Raw genomic sequence first — 16,985 nt, 5'->3', positions numbered from 1 at the left:
TATAGAAACACTGACAACTGCTGCTCCCACAACTACAGAAACAGTGACAACTGCTGATCCCACAATTACAGAAATAGTGACAACGGCTGATCCCACAACTACAGAAACAGGGACAACTGCTGCTCCCACAACTACAGAAACAGTGACAACTGCTGATCCCACAACTACAGAAACCGTTACAACTGCTGCTCCCACAACTACAGAAACAGGGACAACTGCTGCTCCCACAACTACAGAAACAGTGACAACTGCTGCTCCCACAACTACAGAAACAGTGACAACTGCTGCTCCCACAACTATAGAAACACTGACAACTGCTGCTCCCACAACTGCAGAAACAGTGATAACTGCTGCTCCTGTAACAATTAGAAACGTAACAACTGCAGCGCCAACAAGTAGAGCAACTGTGAAAACTGCGGCTCCCATAAGTTCAAAAACAGTGATAACTGGCACTTCAATTACTGGAAAAACAATGACCACTGCTGCTCCTACAACTAAAGAAACAGTTACTCCCATATTGTCAGAAACAGTGACAACTACTGCTCACATGACTACAGAAATAATAACAACCTCGGCTCCCATAAAAGAAACAGTGACGACTACAGAAAAACTGAAAATTGCTGCTCCCATAAGTACGGAAGCATTGACAACTGCTGCACCTATAACTACAGAAACAGTGACAAATGCTGCACCCATAACTACAGATACAGTGACAACTGTTGCTCCCGTAACAAAAGAAACAGTGAAAACTGCTGCTGCCATAACTACAGAAGCAGTGACAACATCTGCAACTATAATAACTACAGAAGTAGTGAAAACAGCTGTTCCTATAGGTGCGGAAATATTGACAACTGCTGCTCCCAACATGACAGAACCAGTGTTATCTGCTGCTGCTCTCAATACAACAGAAACAATGGCAACTGCTGTTTCCATACCAACAAGAACAGGGAAAGTTGCTGTTCCCATAATTAAAGAAGCAGTGCCAACTATTGCTCCCATAACTGTAGAACCAGTCACAACTGCTGCTCATAATAATAATAAAAAAGCTGTGACAACAGCAGCTCCCATAACTGAAGAAGCAGGAACAACTGCTGCTTTAAGAACTGGAAAAACAATGACAATTTCTACTGCCATAACTACAGAAACAAGGACAAATGCTGTTCCCATAACTACAGAAACAATGACAAATGCTGCTCTAATAACTAGAAAAAGTGAGAATACTATGGTCCAAATAACTGCAGAAACAGTGAAAACAGTGGCTCCAATAACTCCAGAAATAGTGACAAGTGCTGCTCCAATAACTGTAGAAACACTGACAACCACTAATCCCATTATTACAGAAAAACTGACAACTGCTACTGCATTAACTACAGAAGTAGTGAAAACAGCTATTCCACTAAAAACAGAAGCAATGACAACTACTGCTCATGATACTACAGAAACACTGAAAACTGCTGCTTCCACAAATACAGAAACAGTGATAACTGCTGCTCCCAGAACTACAGAAACAGTGACAACTGCTGCTCCCACAAATACAGAAACACTGACAACTGCTGCTTCCATAACTACAGAAACAGTGACAACTGCTGCTCCCACAAATACAGAAACACTGACAACTGCTGCTTCCATAACTACAGAAACAGTGACAACTGCTGCTCCCACAACTACAGAAACACTGACAACTGCTGATCCCACAACTACAGAAACACTGACAACTGCTGCTCCCACAACTGCAGCTCCCGTAAGTACAAAAGCAATGGCAAGTGCTGGTATCAAACCTACAGAAACGGTGACAACTGCTGATCCCACAATTACGGAAACAGTGACAACTGCTGCTCCCACAACCACAGGAACAGTGACAACTGCTGCTCCCACAACTACAGAAACAGTGACAACTTCTGCTCCCACAACTACAGAAACAGTGACAACTGCTGCTCCCACAACTACACAAACAGTGACAACTTCTGCTCCCACAATTACGGAAACAGTGACAATTGCTGCTCCCACAACCACAGGAACAGTGACAACTGCTGCTCCCACAATTACAGAAACAGTGACAACTGCTGATCCCACAACTACAGAAACAGTGACAACTGCTGATCCCACAACTACAGAAACAGTGACAACTGCTGCTCCCACAACTACACAAACAGTGACAACTGCTGCTCCCACAACTACACAAACAGTGACAACTTCTGCTCCCACAATTACGGAAACAGTGACAACTGCTGCTCCCACAACTACAGGAACAGTGACAACTGCTGATCCCACAACTACAGAAACACTGACAACTGCTGATCCCACAACTACAGAAACAGTGACAACTGCTCCTCCCACATCTACAGAAACAGTGACAACTGCTGCTCCCATAAATACAGGAGCAATAACAACAATTTATCCTATAAGTACAGAAACATCAACATCTGATCCTATATCTCAACAAACACTGACAACTGTTGCATCTACAACTGCAGAAACACTGACATTAATTGCAGGTCAAGGAATTACAGAAAGACTAACAACTGCGGCTCCTATAACTACAGAGACACTGACATCTGCTGCTCCTATGTCTACAGGGATGCTGACAACCATTCCTAAAACTAGAGAAACACTGACAACTGCTGCTCCTGTATCTACAGAAACAGTAACAACTGCGGCTATTAGATCTACAGAGACAATGACAACTGCCGGTCCTATATCTACAGGGACGCTGACAACTTTGGGTCCACAAAATACACATAAACTCTCCGCTGCTTTTTCCATACCTAGAGAAATAGTGGCATCATCTTCTCCTATGACTAGAGACACACAGACAACTGCTACTCCTATAACTAGAGAAACAGTGACAACTGTTACACCCATTACTTCAGAAACACTGACACATAGTGCTGCAACAACTACAAAAACTGTTACAACTGCTATTCCCATAAATAAAGACACCGTGACAACTGCTGCTCCCATATCTACAGAAACGTTGACAACTGCTGCTCCCATAAGTACAGGACCACTAACAACATCAATTTATCCTATAACTACAGAAACATCAACAACATCTGATCCTATATCTATACAAACACTGACAACTGTTACTTCTACAACTGCAGAAACGCTGACATTAATTGCAGGTCAAGGAATTACAGAAAGACTGTCAACTGCGGCTCCTATAACTCCAGAGACACAGACATCTGCTGCTCCTATGTCTACAGGGACGATGATAACTGCTGATCCACAAAATACACATAAACTCTCCGCTGCTTTTGCCATACCTAGAGAAATAGTGGCATCATCTTCTCCTATGACTAGAGACACACAGACAACTGCTACGCCTATCACAAAAGGAACACTGACAAATGCTCCCCAGATAACTACAGGAACACTAAAAACATCTGCGGCTCCCATAACTCCAGGAATCACCACTGCTGCTCCTGTAACTGGTGAGACTCCCTCCCTAACTTATGTAGGGTTCTCCTTCACAATTATGAATATGAAGTTTGATGAAAGACTTTTAAATGCAACTGATCCCTATTATATCGAGCTAAGGAAAAGGCTTGAAGAGCTGGTGAGTCTACAACTATTATTGCACTTTTATATCACAAAGCTAAATCAGGGGCAGAATACCATCTATGATTTATGGCTGACATTCTGCATTCTGTGGTCTGATATTACTGATATCTTCCGTTATATCTTACTTACAGGTATTCATGGCGATAAGAATAATTTATCCTTCCTGTCAATCAGTGGAAATAACTGGATTCAGGTAAGTTATGAATGATAACAATGGTCATTTTTTGGGTCTTGGTTATCGGGTCACCAGTTTGGGTTTTGCTGATTTACTATCAGTGAATGAGTGATCTTAGGAAGGCGAGTATATGAGTAATCAGTGACAAAAGTTGTCTCTCTCCCCCAGCAAAGGCTCGGTGAAGACAGAAAATATAGCTGTGTTTCCAAATAGCTCAGTGGCGCCTTCTAGTGACGAGCTGCAGACTACATTTTTAGAGGCGGTAAAAAAGAATGCAGAAATGATGGAAGATCTGCAGTTGTTTCTTCCTGACAACACCTCCTCTGCAGGTGAGATATCAGGGGTTGAATCATTCCTGAGCTCCTATTCTAATTTCTATTTTTGATTTTTAGATTTGTTAGTTTCAACAATTATGGATATTTACATGTGGCCGTGTGTGTTGTTTGGTTGTTGAATGTTTGCATTTTTTTGTATTAGTTAGTTTCATCTTTATAACAGATCATTTCTTCATTTTTCTGTTTATGATTTTTTTATTTATTTTAGATTGAATTTGTTATTTATTTGTAAATACTGAATTTGTTGTTAGCTATGTATTTGTATATACTGTATTTGATGTCTTTATCTACAGTATTTTTTATTTTAATTCTACATGTATTCAAGGTTAAAGGGAATCCGTCACCAGGTTTTTGTCACCTAATCTGAGAGCAGCATGATGTAGAGGCAGTGACGTATCACTTACCGGGCTGCTTGCTGTAGTTTTGAGAATATCACTGTTTTATCAGGAGATTATCACTAGAGGAGTAGTAAACCTTCCGCCATGTAGTCTATTAAAACCTACAAGAGAGGGTAATAGCATAAATTATGGACTAGTCAATAGGTCAGCTGGAAATAACATCTAGAAGAACCCAGCACAGGACCAAAAATGAAATATTAAAACAATCCTTATTGACAACAAAGAGACAAAAATTAAAGAAGCCGTCCACTACTGTTTCATTGATGACTTCTCCTCCTCTGCAGGTAATAACATTTTTCAGGTCAGCGGTCCTTGTGTCCATAATATAGTTTTGTACACAAGGACGCAGCTCAGCATTAGACCCAGCTGTCAGTCAGTGCCGGGAGCGTTGTTACATCCGCTGCTTTATATACACCGAGCGGTGACGGAAACCGTGCCGGCGCAGACTCCGTGACTGAGAGCGGAACACTGCCGGGAATAATAAACATCATTTCCTCCCGGCAATGGGGGTTTAAGTGCTGGCGCCGGGCAGGTTCACAGCGCTATTAACCTGCAGATTAACCTCATATATACAGGTTAATAGTGTTATTTTTAGGTGTCGGTTCCCTTTAAAAGAGGGCACTGCTGAGGCTGGATGATAATATACACATCACAATAACCATCTACATGAAGCCAATAGATACAGTAACTCTATGGTAAGATACATACTGTAAGTAAGAGCAGGTTTCCTGTTTCTAGAAGTCTGTTCATACACCTATTTTATCCCTCTCTATATGTGTAATATCCATATACATTTGTAGTGATGAGCAAATCTTTATACATTTTATGTGCCAGTATTGAGAATTTATCTGGGTGATTCAATTTGCAAGGGAATTGATTCACTGTGAATTGAAAGTAATCAAAAGCTTCCAATTGCCCTAAAAAGATGTGTACGATGCTCTGAGGTCTCCTGTATCCAGCCCCTTTAAGCTCTTTAACAATGTAAAAGTGACCTCAACATCCAGTATATGGCTATGGGTATATAGATGGCAATCTATGGAAACCAACAGCCTGGTAATAAAACTCTGTTTTTTTTCCTTTCGCTTCTACACCTACAGAAACACTGACAACAGCAGCCACAGCAGGTACGGCCAGACCTTTCACTAGTGTCTCCTTACAGTCTTTAAAGAAGCGCCCCACAAACTTTCTATTCCCTAATCCTGTGTGAATGGATATGTAGTGTCAGCCCCGTAACATTCTCGCCAATCACCATCTTCTCGGGTTTCCAGCACCTCTCTGGTCCTCTTCAAGATCACGTGATGATTAATCCGACTTGGCGGAAATTGCTTTTACAATGTAAGAGTATGAAGCTTTGATCGGACACTCCATAGACTTATATTGTAAAAGTGACTTTTAGAGCATAGTGTACGTTGGCATGTCAAAATAGTTGTCAGGTGACCCCCGAAGAGGACTGGAGCAGCACTGGAGACTCCAAATATGCTGAATCACCGTTGTGAGGCAGTGACCCCTGTTACAGCTAGGGGGCGCTGTATGTTCTCCCCAGGATACACACTGAGGCGTATTGAGGCTATGGGAATGCATTGCGGTCACAGGCGTAGCTGGGTTTGCAAGGGTGAAGTAGTGACTGATGTCACAGGTAGGGGTCGCTGTGTAGTCTCCCCAGGATATGCACGGAGGTGTATGAAGGCCATAGGTGTGCATGGCAGTCACGGGCGTAGCTGTGACTGCAATGCAGACTGATAATCAAAGTAAGTATAAGGCTGGTTTCACACTTGCGTTTTTTTGCACTGTGTTTTTGCACAAAAAACGCATGCGTTTTTTTTTCCTATGCTTAACATGGGTGCGCATAGACATGCGTTTGTATGCGTTTGTATGCACATGCGTTTTTTTGTAGTGTGCGCCCGGGCACACAAAATTCACCCAAAAACACATTATAGTCTATGGGAGCGCACGTCAGCGCAAAAAAAGTATGCGTTTTTTTAACCCCTTCCTGACATCCGACGTACTATCCCGTCCATGGGACCCGGGCCCCTATGCCCATGGACGGGATAGTACGTCTACCGCGAACAGCGGCGCCCACTAGGTGAGCGCCGCTGATCGCGGCCGGGTGTCAGCTGATATCACAGCTGACACCCGGCACAATGTGTCAGGGGCGGTCACGGACCGCCCCCGACACGTTAACCCCTTGCACTCCGCGATCAAACATGATCGCGGTGTACCGGGGGTTAAAGGGAAGCATCGGCAGGGAGGGGGCTCCCTCCGTGCTTCCCTGAGCCCCCCACGGCAGCGCAATGTGCAGCGCTGCTGCCGGGGGCTCCTTTCCTGCAGGCCCCCGAATCCAAGATGGCAACGGGGGCCTTTGGGGGGCCTGCAGGAAGCTGGCTTCCTCAGTGCCTGCAAAGCGCAGGCATGAGGAAGCCTTGTGCACTGCCTGTGACAGATTGCTGACCTGTCACAGTGATCTGTGATGTGACAGATCAGCGATCTGTCACAGGACAGTGCTGTCCCACCTGGGACTATTTAATAAAGTAAAAAAAAAATAAAAAAAAGTGTTAAAATAATTTAAAAAAAATCAACAAATAAATTACAAAAAAAAAAAATATTCCCCCAAATAAATCCATTTTTTGAAAATAAAAAAAACAAAACAATAAAAGTACACATATTAGGTATCGCCGCGTCCGTAACGACCCGCCCTATAAAACTGTCCCATTAGTTAACCCCTTTAGCGAACCCCTTAAAAAATAAAAATAAAAAACGAAGCAAAAAATAATGATTTATTATCATATCGCCAAACAAAAAGTATAATAACACGCGATCAAAAACACGCATATAAATATCCATGGTACCGCTGAAAACGTCATCTTGTCCCGCAAAAAACGAGCCACCACACAGCATCATCAGCGAAAAAATAAAAAAGTTATAGCTCGCAGAATAAAGCGATGCAAAAATAATTATTTTTTATATAAAATAGATTTCATTGCATAAAACCAACAAAACATAAAAAAAGACCTAAATGAGGTATCGCTGTAACCGTACTGAACCGAAGAATAAAACCGCTTTATCAATTTTACAGCACGCGGAACGGTGTAAACGCACCCCCCCCCCAAAAGAAATTCATGAAACGCTGGTTTTTGTTCATTCTGCGTCCCAAAAATCGGAATAAAAAGCGATCAAAAAATGTCACGTGCCCGAAAATGGTACCAATAAAAACGTCAACTCGTCCCGCAAAAAATAAGACCTCACATGACTCAGTGGGTCAAAATACGGAAAAATTATAGCTCTCAATATGTGGTGATGCAAAAACTATTTTTACAATAAAAAGCGTCTTTTAGCGTGCGACAGCTGCCAAAAATAAAAACCGCCATAAATAGTAAATCAAACCCCCCCGTTATCACCCCCTTAGTTAGGGAAAAATAATAAAATAAAAAAAATGTATTTATTTCCATTTTTCCATTAGGGTTAGGGTTAGGGCTAGGGTTAGGGCTGAGATTAGGGTTAGGGGTGTGTTGGGGTTCGGGTTGGAGTTAGAATTGGGGGTTTCCACTGTTTGGGCACATCAGGGGCTCTCCAAATGCAACATGGCGTCTGATTTCAATTCCAGCCAATTCTGAGTTGAAAAAGTCAAATGGTGCTCCTTCCCTTCCAAGCTCTGACATGCGCCCAAACAGTGTTTTATCCCCACATGTAGGGTATCAGCCTACTCAGGACAAATTGCAAAACAATTTTTGGGGTTCAATTTCTCCTGTTACCCTTAGGAAAATAAAAAATTGGGGGCAAAAATATCATTTTTGTGGAAAAAAATGATTTTTTTATTTTCACGTCCGAGCGTTATAAACTTCTGTGAAGCACTTGGGAGTTTAAAGTGCTCACCACACATCTAGATAAGTTCCGTGGGGGGTCTAGTGTCCAATATGGGGTCACTTGTGGGGAGTTTCAATAGTTTAGGTACATCAGGGGTCTCCAAACGCACATGACACCCGCAGACCATTCCATCAAAGTCTGCATTCCAAAACGTCACTGCTTCCCTTCTGAGCCCCGACGTGTGTCCATACAGTAGTTTTCTCCCACATATGGGGTGTCAGCGTACTCATGACAAATTGGACAACAACTTTTGGGGTCCAATTTCTCCTGTTACCCTTGAGAAAATGAAAAATTTGGGGACTAATTGATCATGTTTGTGGAAAAAAATACGATTTTTTTATTTTCATGCCCGGGCATTATAAACTTCTGTGAAGCCCTTGGGGGTTCAAAGTGCTCACCACACATCTAGATAAGTTCCTTAGGGGGTCTAGTTTTCAAAATGGGGTCATTTGTGGGGGGTTTCCACTGTTTAGGTACATCAGGGGTTTTCCAATCGCGACATGGTGTCCGATCTCAATTCCAGCCAAAAACGTCTAATGGCGCTGCTTCCCTTCCGAGCTCTGCCATGCGCCCAAATAGTGGTTTACCCCCACATGTGGGGTATCAGCGTACTCAGGACAAATTGCACAATAACTTTTAGGGTCCTGTTACCCTTGGAAACATAAGAATTGAGGGTGAAAAGATCATTTTTTGTGGAAAAAATATGATTTTTTAATTGTACGGCTTTATGTTATAAACTTCTGTGAAGCCCTTGGGGGTTCAAAGTTCTCACCACACATCTAGATAAGTTCCTTAGGGGGTCTAGTTTCCAAAATGGTGTCATTTGTGGGGGGTTTCCACTGTTTTGGTACATCAGGGGTTTTCCAATCGCGACATGGTGTCCGATCTCAATTCCAGCCAAAAACGTCAAATGGCGCTGCTTCCCTTCCGAGCTCTGCCATGCGCCCAAATAGTGGTTTACCCCCACATGTGGGGTATCAGCGTACTCAGGACAAATTGCACAATAACTTTTAGGGTCCTGTTACCCTTGGAAAAATAAGAATTGAGGGTGAAACGATCATTTTTGTGGAAAAAATATGATTTTTTAATTGTACGGCTTTATGTTATAAACTTCTGTGAAGCCCTTGGGGGTTCAAAGTTCTCACCACACATCTAGATAAGTTCCTTAGGGGGTCTAGTTTCCAAAATGGTGTCATTTGTGTGGGGTTTCCTGTTATGAATGAGTCACCGTAGGAGGCAAAAACAGAAATGCTAGCTAAGTCCAGAAAACCAGAGAAGTTGGCAGCTATCGGATTGCAGACCCCTGAACCTGTCAACACAACTAGCAGTAGCCGTGGGGGGTTCCTACGATGCCCTAGACCCCTCGATCACAGCCGGAGAATTAAATAGGCCTAAAGAAAGAAAGGGGAAATCTAAACTGCCCCAGAGCAGACCCCAAAGCAATAGGCAGCCCCCAACATATAATGACGGTGAAGCAAGATGAAAATACTAACACAGACAGAAAGATAGACAGAGCAAAGAGGGGCCCAAGCTAACTAGATAGAAAAGGACAGGAAGGCTGCTGTCTGCAATCCGTGAAAAACCCTATGAAAATAAGAGCCAACAGACTGACAGTAAAAAAAGGCCCTGAAGACGCTAGGCTTCAAAAAGCTATGTCAGTACTCAGGAATATACTGAAGACAGAGCTACAGGCAAAAGGAGATTCAGCTCCCCCCTAGCAGGGAATGGCAGAATACTGAAAAGCAAGGAAAACAAAAAACAAAACAAAAAGCTAACAGGCAAAACAGAAAACTTAGCTTTAGAGGAGCAGGAATCAGACTGGTGTCCTAGAAGTCCACAGAGAAATCACCCGCAGGGCAGAAGGGCGTCGACAGCCTTATATCCAGTCCGTGACTCCACTCAGCCAGTCATCCTCAGACTCAGGTGCCTGATAATCAGGCTCATTACCTTCCTTTACCAGAATAGGGAGTTCACCAGACCTCAGTGACGAAGGGGAAAATGAACTCACAACAGTTTCCACTGTTTTGGTACATCAGGGGTTTTCCAATCGCGACATGATATCCGATCTCAATTCCAGCCAAAAACGTCAAATGGCGCTGCTTCCCTTCCGAGCTCTGCCATGCGCCCAAATAGTGGTTTACCCCCACATGTGGGGTATCAGCGTACTCAGGACAAATTGCACAATAACTTTTAGGGTCTTGTTACCCTTGGGAAAATAAAAATTGGGGTGAAAAGATCATTTTTGTGGAAAAAATATGATTTTTTAATTGTACCGCTGTCCGTTATAAACTTCTGTAAAGCCCTTGTGGGTTCAAAGTTCTCACCACATATCTAGATAAGTTCCTTTGGGGGTCTAGTTTCCAAAATGGGGTCACTTGTAGGGGGTTTCCACTGTTTAGGTACATCAGGGACTCTCCAAACGTGACATGGCGTCCGATCTGAATTCCAGACAATTTTGCATTGAAAAAGTCAAACGGCGCTCCTTCCATTCTGAGCTCTGCCATGCGCCGAAACAGTTGCTCCCCCCCACATATCAGGTATCAGCGTACTCAGAACAAATTGCACAATAACTTTTGCAGTCCAATTTCTCCTGTTACCCTTGGTAAAATAAAAAAAATTGAACCTGAAGTATTTTTTTTGTGAAAAAAAGTTAGATGTTCATTTTTTTTTAAATATTCAAAAAAATTCCTGTGACGCACCTAAAGGGTTAATAAACTTCTTGAATGTGGTTTTGAGCACCTTAAGGGGTGCAGTTTTTAGAATGGTGTCACTTTTGGGTATTATCTATCATATAGACCCCTCAAAGTGGCTTCAAATGTGATGTGGTCCGTAAAAATAAAATGGTGTTGTAAAAATGAGAAATCGCTGGTCAACTTTTAACCCTTATAACTTCCTAACAAAAAAAAATTTTGGTTACAAAATTGTGCTGATGTAAAGTAAACATATGGGAAATGTTAGTTATCAAGTTTTTTGGGTGCCATATATCTGTGATTTAAGGGCATAAAAATTCAAAGTTGGAAAATTGCGAAATTTTCAAAATTTTCGCCAAATTTCCATTTTTCTCACAAATAAACGCAAGTTATTTGAATGAAATTTTACCACTAACATGAAGTACAATATGTCACGATAAAACAATGTCAGAATCACCGGGATCCATGGAAGCGTTCCAGAGTTATGACCTCATAAAGGTACAGTGGTCAGAATTGTAAAAATTGGCCCGGTCATGAACGTGCAAACCACCCTTGGGGGTGAAGGGGTTAAAAAACAAACATGCGCAAAAACACAAAGAAAGCATACAAACGCATGATTCACTTTTTATGTGCGTTTGCACTGCGCACGCAGCGCAAAAAAAACGCAAGTGTGAAAGTAGCCTTAGTCTTGGACATGTAAGTGTCCAAGGCAGAGGTACGGAAAACCTGCTCTGGATGCAGTATGATAGTGTTGCAGTCTGTTCCAATCCGGACCCAGGTTTTCCATGTGTCTGGAAGCCTTAGGTTGCTATGTTAAAAACCCTGCAGGAAAGGGTGAGTGCTTAGAGAGTCTCAGGTGTGTCAGGGCCACAGAGAGGCCTGGCAACCCACAGCGTACACAGTGGTGTTGCCGTACACGATGACTGGTCATGGATGTGAACAGGTCTTGTGCCCGGAGGTAGACTGTCCTGTGCCTGAAGGAAGGACTGGCATGTGTCACAGCTGCAGACAGGAGCACGTCAAGGTCTGTGTATGGCTGTGAGGAGAGACTGTGATACAGCGATGCAGGACACCCACGGGAAGTAGTCAGAGATGGACTAGCGTGTGTTGTGACTGCAGACTAAAGGAGGCTGTAAGTGAGAGACATTGGCACGGCGTGGTCGCCCATGGAACCTGGACAAGGCGAAGTCCGGCATGTTTAGTAGGAACTGTGATACAAAGCCGTGTACTATGAAGTGCTATTGACTGGTGTGAACTGAACACTAATATTATTTGCACTTGTGTGAATTGGACTTTAATGCTGTGAGGAAACACATTAAAGGGACTTTTGAGTTTGAACTTTGTGGGTCACTGCCTCTTCAATGCGTACGGTACTACTGCTGCCTTACACCGTGCAAAGAATGTTATGTTTTTACCATAAAAGAGCAGAGAGTGAAATTGCACATTACCGTATTGATCATCAGGGATGTTTACTGTACCTCCCCCCGATCACTAAAACAAGGGTCCGTACTCCACTGTGAGAAGCTTCTTTGGAGCAGTGGTAAAGCATGTGCACTGCTGCTCCAGTTTTAGAAGTACAGGAGAGTACTTCCCTTAGAAGAAATGGAGGACTTAGGACCGAGATGTAAGGAGAACCAATGGGCCCCCGAGCGCCAGTACCTGTCACACCCCTTTAGTAAGTACATCATATCCTGCACAACTTTGCTAATAAACTTTTTGTTTTGTGTTATAGTTGGGGCGATCCCTGTGTACGCCAGTGTACTTATTGGCTTGATGGTGGCAGCCTTGGTCCTCATCCCTGCAGTCATCTGCTTGGTGCGTATCTTATTACAGTACATAAACCCAACAATGAACATATTTATAAAAAAAAAAAAAAATTGCAAAAGCAGTCTTAAATTGTAAGTTTTACTGCACTAATATACCGTAGTTGCATTAGGGATGATCCACCTGTGGTCAATCCGTCCGGGGACCCAGCTGCTGCATTTCCGGTCCTACATTTTCTGCATTGCCAGGTTACTACCATTCTTTGCCTTTGGAGGGTCAAACAGCTGCAACACCACTGAGTGGCAGCAATTATTTTAATATTTCTGCCTGCGTTGTTCAAAGCAGGGTTTCCAGGCTCTAGGAAATCTATTCTAAAGGCTTATGTGGTTGGGTGTTGTTGTGCTCCGTTAGATATTGAGCACAATATTCCTTGGTGGAAGAAATTATTTCTCAACAAGAGGATGGCAGAATTAATTCAGAGTACACAGGAGACAGAGCAGGCGCAACAAACAACGTGTGGCTACTTCTTCGTCCCTCATGGGAGGCCAATTATTCTGTTGGCTGATGCACTCTTCACTCACAGGAACAAGTCCCATTGTTCACCTCCATGGTGGCAATTCTGTTTCTTTTGACTACATGTAGGTTGGTCTCCCTTGAAGCAGAGGCTTGAACTTTCTTCTATTCTCTTTCGTGGCCCTCTCTCTAAGGTCCTTGGTTAGAGCACCAAATATAGCGAGTGCTGCTAACCCCCACTTCCAGCTAGCTGCGACGCAGGCATTCCCTGCTGGTTTACACAGCTTTTTTTTTTCACTCGAATCACTCATGCAGTATTCCTCTAATTGTTACACAAACTATACTACCAAATATTCTCCAACAGTTAGAGGAAGTCCAACTGCCAAGGGAGATGGTTCCAAAATTTAGTATTGGGTGAAAATTTCCTCGGTACAGGATTTTCACTACTTTCTTTGGTGACATACTGTTCCCTCCCTCCATCCTACAGGCTTCGCATAGCAACTTTTTCAACTCCATAATGAATATCAGTGGGGACTTGAACGTGTGAAGAGATCACAGACAGCTGGAGGAATGGTGAGTAAAAAAAATGTTAGTAGAGAGACAAGTGACAGGAGGGTACAACTTGCCTCAGGAAAATTTCTTCATTTTTAAAGGGGACATCCGTTATTATCTAAAAACAAACAAAAACCCCCAAGGGGTTGTCCTATTACAACTACAATGAATTGCTAGAGCAGCTGGTAGTCCCCATCACCGCCATCTGTGTACGCTTAGGAAGCCCAAGAGATCATGATTATTATTATATTCTGCAACACTGTAGCATTGCAGTATATGGTACAAGTGATCAAATGCTCGTAGATTGTAGATTCACATGCTCTACAAGGACTAAATAATAAAGTAAAAATAAATTAATAAATATTTTTTAAAACTAAAAAAAAAAACAAATATAATTAAAGAGGACCTTTCACCAAATTTTTCATTTAGACATGGATATGGAATGTAATGGTGGCTGCAAAGTGAAGTAAAACTCTTTTTTCTTTTTTTTACATTTCACCTGTCCGTTGCAGAAATATTAGCTATGAAAGTATTTTGCACCTACTTATTTAACACTCACTTAGACTCAACAAAAGTTATCAGATATTTTTCCACTGGAGGCATGTACTTCTCCCTGTACGAGTTGCCCAATCATAAGCAGGCAACAACCACAGCTGAAAAAAGAACACGCCCCCATCATAGCTTAGGTTTCTCGGTGTATGAGATGTAAGGATACAGCTCTGATCTCCTGGTCTCACCTCCTGCATGATTAGAAATTGTTTGGATATTAGAGCACTGATGACTCACACCTTTCAGATAAGGTCCATGTGGAGGTAGGAGCAGCACAGATGAGTTTAGCTGTGTCACATTACAAACCCTTTTATGAGGTCTCTTCTTCCCATAGCACTGTCAGCCCTGCTGTATTGCTCCTACTCCCACACTGACTGTCCAGAGATGAGCCACATATATGTATAGACATAAGTGGGATTACTGACACAGCTCCTCTTCCACCGATTGCATATTGATGACCTATCCCACGGGTAGCGCACTAATAGTATGGTACTAATCAATCCTTTTAAGTTTACCTTTATATTAAGTTATAACTATCATTATTGTGTACATAACAGGTATAACTGGTGGAGGTTTTGCGCTAGTTATGGGGTATTAGTATACACTGTAATCAAGAATGCGTGACATCACTGATAATATATATATTTTTTACTTTTTATTATTTGTTTGGGTTCTAGTTGCTATGATTCCCAACTAATCCCTGGGGAAGACCGCCCTCTGAGCTGACGTACCGTATACGCCGCTGCACGTCCTCTGCCTCCAACTCTAGATGTCCACAGAACCAGATTTGCCGTTTGGATGCTTTTTTTTTTATACACAACATATTTATATTGCATTTTATGTCAATGTTTGACTAAAAATAAAGGCTGTAAGATATATTATTTTTTAATAAACTATTGAAAAAAAATATGTAATTGTCATAATAAACCTCATGCAGGATCCTGATTAATAGTTAAACTTCAGAACGAAAGCAGGAATGTTCTCTTACTGGCTGCCGCAAGCAGAGATATTAAAAATGATGAGGCACTGAAACATAAAATATATGTGAAAATTATTTAGCTGACAATAAAAACACATTTTAAGACTGGTCTCCCCAACTTCAACATTCACGGTTTGAGTACGGACCTCAGTGTGTGGACAAGTGGTGGCTCTCCTGATACAAGACACTCATATATGCCTATGGGGCTGGTCAATACAGGTCAGGAAAGCCGAGTGCGGCATAAGTGCATACTTTCATGTAGACACAGCACCACACCTGTCCAAGGGTTGGTATTTTAACCAGGAGTATACATAGAAATCATGGGGCCTCAGAGCAGAAGTTTTATTTGCCGCCCCCCCCCCCCCCCCCATAAAAAAAACAAACAAAAAACCTTAATATTTGGTGGGGCCACAGAACAGCATATCTCACAGCTTTACAGTCCATACAAAGTCATTTTCCACCTATATAGTCCTTATTGTCCTCCATACAGTATTATAGGTACCACACAGTCCTCCATACAGTATTATGGGCACCACAGTCCCCCATACAATATTCACAAAGTCATCCATACAGTAAAATGGGTCCTATATAGTGCACCATAGAATATAATGTGTCCCATATAGTCCTCCATACAGTATAACAGGTCCTATATAATACAGTATAATGTGCCCCATATAGTGCTCCATAAAGTATAATGGGCCCCTATAGTTCGCATACACTATCATAGATACCACATAGTCTACCATACAGTATTATGGGCACCACATAGTTCTCCATACGGTATAATGGGTCCCATATATTGCTCCATTCAGTATAATGTGCCTCCTATACTGCTTTATACATAAAAAATAAACAAATACCTCTCCCCACTAGGTTTCCTTAGCATCTTTTGACCCTCTACACTACTCAGCACAGAGGGCGCACTGTAGTGACATAATCACGCCCTCTGTGCTGAGACATGACAGAGCTCAGACGCAGAGGGGGGAAAGATGGGAGAGTCAGAGGAGTAGTTGGGACCTGCACCGATTGGTACAAACAGGCACTTTTATCTCACTTACAATGGAGATGTAGTACGCAAGTTCAAATTGCACTCCATTCATTTCCTATGGAGCATCTGAGCGCTGTGCTCGGCTTATTCGGGCAGCACCGTAGACTGCAGTGGGTTTTGTGAATGGATTCGGCCCGACTCTCATAATAACATGTTTTCAAAGGACAAACCCTTTTTTTTTTCCTTCTGTTTTCTGCATATTACTTCTGATACAAAGCCTGCTGAGTTGACGGCTCTTGGTGAGATATCCAAGCTGTGCTGAGTGCTATGAGTCAATGAGATGTCTCCTTTAGCTGCTCCCTCTCCCCTCTCACAGCATGCGCTCTCAGACACCGAGGAAGGGGAAAGCTGTGGCTGCAAAAGCCTCTCCCTGTATTGAATGTAATGTTTCAGACTAGACAGTCATTGGGGAGACTGAGGAGATTTGTGAACAAATACAGAAATCCAATAGACAGGAAAAAATTAACAAACTGATACAAGACGGCACTTTTAATTCACCGGATTGATTACAAAGTGTCATAAATTCACATGTATTAGCGCATGTGCACACAGCATCT

The 16,985-nt window shown here is 42.4% G+C and overlaps 1 protein-coding gene across 2 annotated transcripts; it reads left to right on the top strand.

The window, feature by feature from the left end:
* The first annotated feature begins 258 nt into the window (after positions 1-258).
* On the top strand, positions 259-15,531 carry LOC141048682 (uncharacterized). 2 transcript variants are annotated; one of them, XM_073544515.1, is made up of 7 exons: positions 259-3,559; positions 3,696-3,757; positions 3,908-4,068; positions 5,570-5,596; positions 12,756-12,838; positions 13,788-13,873; positions 15,079-15,531. In XM_073544515.1, exons 1-6 carry the CDS (start codon positions 473-475, stop codon positions 13,845-13,847), a joined length of 3,480 nt encoding a protein of 1,159 aa, XP_073400616.1. In that variant the 5' UTR covers positions 259-472; the 3' UTR covers positions 13,848-13,873; positions 15,079-15,531. The 2 variants fall into 2 exon arrangements, with proteins under 2 accessions (XP_073400616.1, XP_073400617.1); XM_073544516.1 differs by lacking the exon at positions 5,570-5,596 and having other exon boundaries at positions 260-3,559.
* The last annotated feature ends 1,454 nt before the right edge of the window (positions 15,532-16,985 follow it).

Source organism: Dendrobates tinctorius, unplaced genomic scaffold (assembly GCF_039654945.1).
Source record: "Dendrobates tinctorius isolate UK_male_01 unplaced genomic scaffold, ASM3965494v1 ptg000138l, whole genome shotgun sequence".
Lineage (NCBI taxonomy): Eukaryota > Metazoa > Chordata > Amphibia > Anura > Dendrobatidae > Dendrobates > Dendrobates tinctorius.
The sequence above is the reverse complement of the archived record's forward strand: the minus strand, read 5'-3'. Positions and strand labels throughout refer to the sequence as shown.

What these genes read in the sequence shown, in the direction of transcription:
- LOC141048682 (XM_073544515.1), top strand. Translation starts at nt 473, where the DNA reads ATGACCACTGCTGCTCCTACAACTAAAGAAACAGTTACTCCCATATTG. An exon ending in GGAAAAGGCTTGAAGAGCTG is followed by an intron (nt 3,560 to 3,695) that starts GTGAGTCTACAA and finishes TCTTACTTACAG; the next exon opens with GTATTCATGGCGATAAGAAT. An exon ending in GTGGAAATAACTGGATTCAG is followed by an intron (nt 3,758 to 3,907) that starts GTAAGTTATGAA and finishes TCTCTCCCCCAG; the next exon opens with CAAAGGCTCGGTGAAGACAG.